This window comes from Phytophthora sojae, assembly GCF_000149755.1.
Source record: "Phytophthora sojae unplaced genomic scaffold PHYSOscaffold_4, whole genome shotgun sequence".
Taxonomy (NCBI): Eukaryota; Oomycota; class Peronosporomycetes; order Peronosporales; family Peronosporaceae; genus Phytophthora; species Phytophthora sojae.
In genome coordinates, this window is record NW_009258118.1 from 1,060,319 (window position 1) to 1,068,671 (window position 8,353).

At 58.7% G+C, this 8,353-nt stretch overlaps 4 protein-coding genes across 4 annotated transcripts; 1 reads left to right on the forward strand and 3 right to left on the reverse strand.

Moving 5' to 3' along the window:
• Positions 1-381: 381 nt before the first annotated feature.
• PHYSODRAFT_330830 (hypothetical protein) lies at positions 382-1,485 on the forward strand (the record flags this gene model as incomplete). Its single annotated transcript, XM_009527537.1, has 1 exon — positions 382-1,485. The coding sequence occupies one exon, from the start codon at positions 382-384 to the stop codon at positions 1,483-1,485; it is 1,104 nt and encodes a 367-aa protein (XP_009525832.1).
• A 419-nt stretch (positions 1,486-1,904) lies between these two features.
• PHYSODRAFT_504638 (hypothetical protein) lies at positions 1,905-2,439 on the reverse strand (the record flags this gene model as incomplete). The annotated part of the gene is made up of 3 exons (XM_009527538.1): positions 1,905-1,926; positions 2,033-2,101; positions 2,186-2,439. The coding sequence occupies 3 exons, from the start codon at positions 2,437-2,439 to the stop codon at positions 1,905-1,907; spliced, it is 345 nt and encodes a 114-aa protein (XP_009525833.1).
• A 1,197-nt stretch (positions 2,440-3,636) lies between these two features.
• On the reverse strand, positions 3,637-4,017 carry PHYSODRAFT_502388 (hypothetical protein; the record flags this gene model as incomplete). Its single annotated transcript, XM_009527539.1, has 2 exons — positions 3,637-3,757; positions 3,794-4,017. The coding sequence occupies 2 exons, from the start codon at positions 4,015-4,017 to the stop codon at positions 3,637-3,639; spliced, it is 345 nt and encodes a 114-aa protein (XP_009525834.1).
• Positions 4,018-4,158: 141 nt separating this feature from the next.
• PHYSODRAFT_502279 (hypothetical protein) lies at positions 4,159-4,581 on the reverse strand (the record flags this gene model as incomplete). The annotated part of the gene is made up of 2 exons (XM_009527540.1): positions 4,159-4,267; positions 4,322-4,581. 2 exons carry the CDS (start codon positions 4,579-4,581, stop codon positions 4,159-4,161), a joined length of 369 nt encoding a protein of 122 aa, XP_009525835.1.
• Positions 4,582-8,353: the final 3,772 nt, after the last annotated feature.

Sequence of the window (8,353 nt, forward strand, 5' to 3'; positions counted from 1 at the left end):
GCGACCGTGTGACGCGAACGCGTCATCAGTGAGGTCGGCGTGACCTTCACTGTGTGGTACCGAAATCATTCAGGTGATTACGGGACGATGATTACGTCACGGTGATTACGCCAAGATTGTGGGTACAAGATGGGCATCGACGTGGCGTTCTCTGATTGGATAAGGTAACTGTGTATCCAGTAGAGAATCCAGTAGGGTGTATCCAGTAAGAGGTATCCAGTAGCAGGCTTAGAGGTAGCACGCGGTTGCGAACTAAGGACCTGAATCGAATCACTTTGCATTTTGCCAACTACTGCTCAAGTGCTCTTCCTTTTGAGTGGAACGCGCAACGAGACTTCGGTGCGCTCCGGAAGCTCATTCTCGACCCCAACGACGGATCGGATGGAGTCGATTGACGAGCGTTCGGTGAGCTACGACACGGCGATTGATTCCTTGGACGCCAAAGAAGATGACGAAGATGATGACTGGGATGTCCGGACAGCGATGTCCGAGAGTTCGGAAGCTGCGGTTGTGTCGGCAGGTCGCAGTGGAGGATCAAGGTCGATTACCCGCGACCTCTCCGACACGTTCAAGGACATGCCGGGCCCCGAGCCCGCCTACGACGCGGATGACGGCGCCACCGAGGGCTTCAAACCCTCGGTGACGGTAGGAGGGGCAACCTCCAAGCCGGTTGGCACTCGTCCTCCCCTCAACGGGGATACTCCGGCGGCCAACAAGGTCCTAGGCCGGTGCCTAGACCTGATGAAGACCAAGAGCGAATGGATGCAGTTGTTCTCCCCGAAGCAAGTCCGCCAGGCCATCTGGATGGACCTCGGAGGGGCGTTGGCTACGCCGATCAACTCAACGAGCACTCGGCACGTTGCGCAGAATACTGTGGACCTCCTGCGAGCTATGGGGTGCGAACCCCAGATCCTCCCCACGGAGGCTGCGCTCGCGAGTTGGACGCCGACCGCCGCTGCCACGGCGTTAACCAAGTGGAGGAAGAAGCTGCGTAATGCATTTGGAGTGGCGGACGTCAGTTCGCGAGGCCCAACGATGCTTCGTTCGACCTCGGAGGCAGTAGACCCGTCGAAGGTCCCGCTACCAGCGACCCCTCGGAAGGGAGCCACTGATGACGGTGTCTTTCCAACCAAGGGCGAAGCCTCGCCGTACATGCAAGACTCGCACATGGTAACTCCACGATCCACGGACCGTAGTGAACGTCTGGCTAGGGAGAACGAGGCTTCATTCGCCACGCCTGGCACGCGCGGAGCGACCGCTCGTCGGTCCGGCCGACGTTACCACCTCCAAGATGATTCGTCGGACAGCGACGACGACCTCGGGCCCGGCTACTACGAAGGGGGCCTACCGAGCGAATGGGCACGTCAGGTGCGCGAGCTAAGCGCGACCGACAACCAGAGCTCAACCCCAAAGCTCGAGATCGCCACGCATTTGCCTCTCGCCAACATCAAGCCGTTCTGCGGAACGCGCTGTTGTCAAGACTGATGTGACGACGCCTCGCCAAGCGACCGTGTGACGCGAACGCGTCATCAGTGAGGTCGGCGTGACCTTCACTGTGTGGTACCGAAATCATTCAGGTGATTACGGGACGATGATTACGTCACGGTGATTACGCCAAGATTGTGGGTACAAGATGGGCATCGACGTGGCGTTCTCTGATTGGATAAGGTAACTGTGTATCCAGTAGAGAATCCAGTAGGGTGTATCCAGTAAGAGGTATCCAGTAGCAGGCTTAGAGGTAGCACGCGGTTGCGAACTAAGGACCTGAATCGAATCACTTTGCATTTTGCCAACTACTGCTCAAGTGTTCTTCCTTTTGGTTATGAGCCCAAGCCCCGTCTTCCCTGACCAAGACCCCGACTACGCCTTCGCCATGGACGCCGCCCCGACCGCGACCGCCCGCATCAACAAGTTCGACGGAACCAACTTCCACACATGGAAGTTCAAGATGCAGATGGTGCTGGAGGAGCGCGAACTGTGGGAAGTGACGAGTGGGGAAGTGAAGCTCGAGCAGTGCACGACCGCGGCGGACCAAGCGACGTTTCGCAAGAAGTCGCGCAAGGCGCTGGCGATCGTCTGTCTCGCGTTGGAGGACTCGCAGCTGCCGCTGGTGCGGTCGGCGAAGGACGCGCATGATGCATGGTCAAGACTCGAGGGACACTTCGAGAAGAAGAGCCTGGCGAACAAGCTCTTTCTTCGTCGACGATTCTTCACGACAACGATGGACGAAGGTGATGATGTGCTGGAGCACATTAACAAGCTCAAGACGCTGGCGGAACAGCTCGACGCGGTCGGCGCTCCGGTCAGCGAGGACGACTTGGTAATCACGCTTCTTGCCAGTCTGAGCGAGTCGTACCAGTTCCTCATCACGGCGTTGGAATCGCGTTCCGACACGCTGACGTGGGAGCTCGTGACGTCTCGGCTCCTGCACGAGGACATGAAGCGCAAGGAACAAGGTGGCGGTGCTGACGGGACCGCGCACGCTCAAGGTCAAGCGTTCATGACAAGCGACAACGGGAAGCGCAAGGGACGGCAGGCGCAAGCGCAGAGGACGAGCGCCTGTCACTACTGCGGCGAGCACGGACATTGGATCGCCAAGTGTCCGGTGCGGATCCGCGAGAACGGGGAGCGGCAGAGGCCGCAACGAGCGAACGTCGCGCAGGTCAAAGATGACTCTGGCGACTTCCTCTTCTCGGTTGGTGGCGACACGGGTGCCTCCAAGCTGAGCGGCATGTGGCTGGTCGACTCAGGTGCGACGCAGCACATGACGTACTCGAAGGAGTACATGAAGAACTACAAGAAGATCTCTCCGGTGGACGTGCATCTGGCGGACGACGGCGTGGTTCAGGCGGTGGGGAGCGGCGACATCGTGATGTCGATGCAGACACCGCGCGGCATGAAGAAGGGTGTGCTCACGGGTGTGTGGCACATCCCGAAGCTGTCGCGCAACCTGTTCTCCGTCGGCCGCTTCACCAAGGACGTCGGGCCAGTGACCTTCGAGAGCGACGGGTGCTTCGCGGAAACGAAGGGTCTCAAGTGGAAGCTTGGCGCTCGCGAAGGCAAAGGACTGTTCAAGCTCTGCATGACGCCGAGGACGCCTGCTGACGAGGCCAATGCGGCAAGCTCGAAGAATCGCCAAGGGGACACCACGTCGTGCCTCTGGCACCTTCGACTTGGTCACATCGGCCATGGTGGTCTCGACGCCATCGTCAAGAAGGGCTACGGCACTGGCATCCCAATGACGTCGGTGAAGCAGTGGGAGGTGTGCGACGGGTGCGCACTCGGCAAGCAAACGCGAGTAAGCTTCATGAAGTCGTCGCCGAACCGTGCGAAGCAAGTGCTGGAGGTGGTCCACAGCGATGTGTGCGGTCCGATGCAGACGGCGACGTTCGGAGGCAAGCGCTACTTCGTCACGTTCATCGACGACAAGTCGCACTTCTGCGTGGTGTACCTGCTACGGAACAAGTCGGAGGTGGCTGCCAAGTTCGCTGCGTTCGTCGCGTTGGCTGAGACGCAGACCGGCAAGCGAGTGAAGATGCTTCGGAGCGACAACGGCGGCGAGTACACTTCGGGTGCGATGGCCAAGTTGTGTGCGGATCGCGGCATCGAGCAGAAGTTCACGCCGCCATACACGCCTCAGCTCAACGGAGTGGCCGAGCGAATGAATCGGACGCTGGTGGAGTGTGCGCGCTGCATGCTGGAGCACGCCGGGTTGTCGAAGGAGTACTGGGGAGAAGCGGTGATGACGGCCACGTTCCTCCGCAACCGGTGTCCGACGCGCGCCATCAGTCACGACAAGTCGCCGCACCACGTTTGGACCGGCAAGAAGCCTTTGCTGGCCAACCTCAAGGTGTTCGGGTGCCACGCGTACGTGCACGTGCCGAAGGAGAAGCGGTCGAAGTTTGACGCTCGGTCGGTGCGCTGTCGTTTCCTCGGGTACTCGGAGCACGAGAAGGCGTATCGGTTCGAGGAGATCGAGAGCGGTCGCGTGTTGGTGAGCCGCGACGCGCAGTTCATGGAGGATGTCTTCGACGGTGGGAGACGCGACTACGCTTCGAAGGAGGTGTTGGTGGGTCTTCCGACAGATGATGATGAAGACACCACGGATGAAGAGACTCAGTCCGGATCAGACGAGAACAGAGAAGAAGCTGCGCGGAATCAAGACTTTGAACCCGGCAGCAAGCGACACCCGCGCACGCAGTCGCTCGAGGAAGTCGTGGAGGTTCCGAGTGCCAAGCGGTATGCGGTGCCGAGACGACAGCAGCCGCTGGACGAGATGTCTGCCGCAGCACAAGAGAAGGAAGACTTCGAGGCTGCGTACGTCGTGGATTCAGTGGGAGAGATGCCGACAACATTCAAGTCGGCGATGGAATCCAGCGACGCAGACAAGTGGAAAGAGGCGTGCGACTCGGAGGTGGAGTCGCTCCGCAAGAACGAGACGTGGATCCTGGTGCCACTGCCGAAGGGACGCAAGGCGATCGGCTGCAGATGGGTGTTCCGCGTGAAGGAGAACCAGTCTGGAGAGATCGAGCGGTTCAAGGCGCGACTGGTGGCGAAGGGGTTCTCGCAGAAGTACGGCATCAACTACGACGAGACGTTCGCGCCGGTGGCCAAGTTCACGTCGATTCGGGTGTTGTTGAGTCTGGCGGCCAAGTACAAGCTCACAGTGCACCAGATGGATGTGAAGACCGCGTTCCTCAACGGCTTGTTGGACGAGGACATCTACATGGCGCAGCCGGACGGATATGTGGACGGAGATCGACCCGACTACGTGTGCCGGCTCAAGCGTTCGCTGTACGGCCTGAAGCAATCGCCGCGGATGTGGAACAAGACGATCGACGAGTTCATGTTGAAGCTGGGGTTCAAGAAGTGCGAGTCCGACCACTGCATCTACTTGAAGCGGGACAATCACGACATGATGTTCGTGGCACTGTACGTGGACGATCTGGTCCTCGCCAGCAGCAGCGACGGGATGCTGAAGGACACGAAGCAGGCGCTGAGTGACCGGTTCGAGATGACCGACATGGGCCAGCTCAAGTACTTTCTCGGTATGGAGATCGAGCAAGATGTGGCGACTGGGAAGGTGTCGGTGCGGCAGACCAAGTTCGCGAAGGACATTCTCGAGAAGTTCAAGATGGATGAGAGCAACCCTGTGAAGACACCGCAGGATCCGGGTCTGAAGCTGACCAAGGCCATGTGCGAGGGAGGCTGCAAGCACGACGAGACCATGGCGAATGTTCCGTACCGGAACGCCGTGGGCTGCCTCATGTATCTCATGGTGGGGACTCGTCCGGACCTCGCAGCGGCAGTGGGAGTGCTGAGCCAGTTCGCAGCGGACCCATGTCCGACACACTGGCAGGCGCTCAAGAGGGTCTTCCGCTACATCCGAGGCACGAAGACGCACGGCCTCGTGTTTCAAGCGAGCAGCGAGGACGGACTGCAAGGCTACTCGGACGCGGACTGGGCCGGCGACATCGAGTCTCGACGGAGTACGAGCGGCTACGCGTTCATGATGAACGGCGGATGCATCAGCTGGCGAAGCAAGAAGCAGCGCACGGTGGCGCTCTCGTCGACGGAAGCCGAGTACATGGCGCTGTCGGAGGCCACGCAGGAGGCGGTGTGGCTCAAGGTGTTTCTGTGCGAGCTGGGCGAGATGGCGAGCGATGAAGCGGTGAAGATCTACGAGGACAACCAAGGCTCCATCGCGTTGGCCAAGAACCCGGAGTTCCACAAGCGCACCAAGCACATCGACATTCGCTACCACTTCGTGCGCGAGAAGGTGGAAGACGGTCAAGTGGTGTTGCAGTATGTTTCGACACTCGACATGCTGGCGGACATCATGACGAAGCCGATCGCGGCGCCGCAGTTCGACGCGCTCAGGACGAAGCTGGGCATCGTGGTCGCTGACGAGTCGAGTGGGAGTGTTGTCAAGACTGATGTGACGACGCCTCGCCAAGCGACCGTGTGACGCGAACGCGTCATCAGTGAGGTTGGCGTGACCTTCACTGTGTTGTACCGCAATCATTCAGGTGATTACGGGACGATGATTACGTCACGGTGATTACGCCATGATTGTGGGTACAGGATTGTGGGTACAAGATGGGCATCGACGTGGCGTTCTCTGATTGGATAAGGTAACTGTGTATCCAGTAGAGAATCCAGTAGGGTGTATCCAGTAAGAGGTATCCAGTAGCAGGCTTAGAGGTAGCACGCGGTTGCGAACTAAGGACCTGAATCGAATCACTTTGCATTTTGCCAACTACTGCTCAAGTGCTCTTCCTTTTCGGCATTGACTACACCGAGACCTTCTCGCCCGTGGTCAAGTATGTGACGCTGCGCATGGTGATCGCAATTGCTAAGTATTTTGGCTGGCCCCTCGACCAACTCGACGTGGTGACAGCATTCCTGTACGGGATAATGAAGGAGGTGGTCTTCTGCGTGGTTCCGGAAGGCGTCGAACTGGATGGTGACTTCGACTGCCTGGAACTGGTGAAGGCCATCTACGGTCTCAAGCAAGCTTCGCGAGTGTGGAACGAGACCTTCGACGAGTTCGTGTGCTCCATCGGCTTCCAAGTGTCGGCCTTCGATCCGTGCCTCTACATCAAGGTGGTGGACGGTCACTGCGTGCTTGTACTGGTGTACGTGGATGACGTACTGACTACCGGGAGTTCGCCCGAGCTGATCGCACGCACGAAGACCGACCTGAAGACGCGCTTCGAGATGACCGACAGCGGCAAGTGCGCGTTTGTTCTTGGGATCGAGTTGGTGGATGGCCCGGACGGAAGCGTGACCATGTGCCAGCGGCGATACGTGGACGACATCCTGAAGCGCTTCGCCATGGACGAGTGCAAGGCCGTGGTGAGTCCGGTGGACATGAGCACTCGACTGGTTCCAAGCGACGCGGCGACCAAGGTGAACGCTCCGTTTCGCGAAGCTGTTGGTGCTCTGATGCACCTGATGACCGCCACGCGCCCAGACATCGCGTACGCCGTTGGCTATGTATCGCGCTTCATGGAGAACCCCCAAGAGGAACACTGGGTTGCGGTCAAGCGTATCTTTCGCTACCTGCAAGGCACCAAGACGCATGGGATCTGCTTCAAGCCGGGCGACAAGATCGACTTTCGTGGCTACTCGGACGCGGACTGGGCCGACGACCTCGCCGACCGCAAATCCACTTCAGGCTACACGTTCATGCTCATGAGTGCGCCTGTGAGCTGGGGAAGCAAGAAGCAATGAAGCGGAGTACATCGCGCTCAGTCTGGCTATCCAAGAAGGTAAGTGGATTTATCGCCTGCTATGCGAGATTCTGGCGGCCGCTAATGAGACTGGACCCGAACTCATGATCCGCGAAGACAACCAGTCGTGCATCAAGATGACGAAGAACCCAGTGAACCACGGTCGCGCCAAGCACATCGACATCAAGTACCACCACATCCGCGATGAAGTCAAGCGCGGCGAAGTCAAGCTCCAGTACTGCGAGACTTCTGTGATGCTAGCGGACATCATGACGAAGGCGCTTGAGGGACCACGCCACACGGATCTGACGGTGGCTCTCGGCATTCGTGGGACTTCGCATTGAGGGGGCGTATTGAGGGTTGCTGGTCTTGGGTACTGTGTACCAGTTGTACCCATTAACCGGTTAACCCGAACCGGTCCAATCCGAACCCACGTTGATTATGGTGATTACGGTAAGTTGTTTACGCCACCGATGATTAGACGAGTAGGATGATTGGATGAACACCGGTGAGTGATGGTTGATTAGATGCACTAGGTGATAGGACGCAGGGTCGCGTGTCTATAACAGTAGGGTGTAAGCTCCAACAATTCAATCACTTTCGAATCTTCATTCTATCCCTCAAGTGCCTTCGCTCCGGTCCCGCCGTCTGCGACGTCCCTCCCTCCGCTTCGTCCGAGCTTCGTGTCCAAGATCCATACCTTCCATCAGGTTATGAGCCCAAGCACCATGTCCTCTGCCCAAGACGCCTCGACCAAGGTCTCCATTGACAAGTTCAACGGGGACAACTACGCGACGTGGAACCGCTACATGCGTGGCGTGTTCGTGACCAAGTCGACGTGGCATGTCGTGAACCGCGAGACGACGCCGAGCTTCACGGACTCGCGGGCCAAGGACGACTACGTCAAGTCGAGCAACATCGCGTTCGGACTGATGTTGCTCCACATGGACGCGGACTACCACCATGTGGTCGACGACTGCGAGGAAGCGTGGGTTGCGTGGACGCGCCTGAAGACGCTGTACGGTGGTTCGCAGAAGGCTGGACGCATCTACCTGAAGCGCCAACTCTTCAGCATGGAGATGTCGGAAGGCGGCAACGTCTTGCATCATTGCAACGAG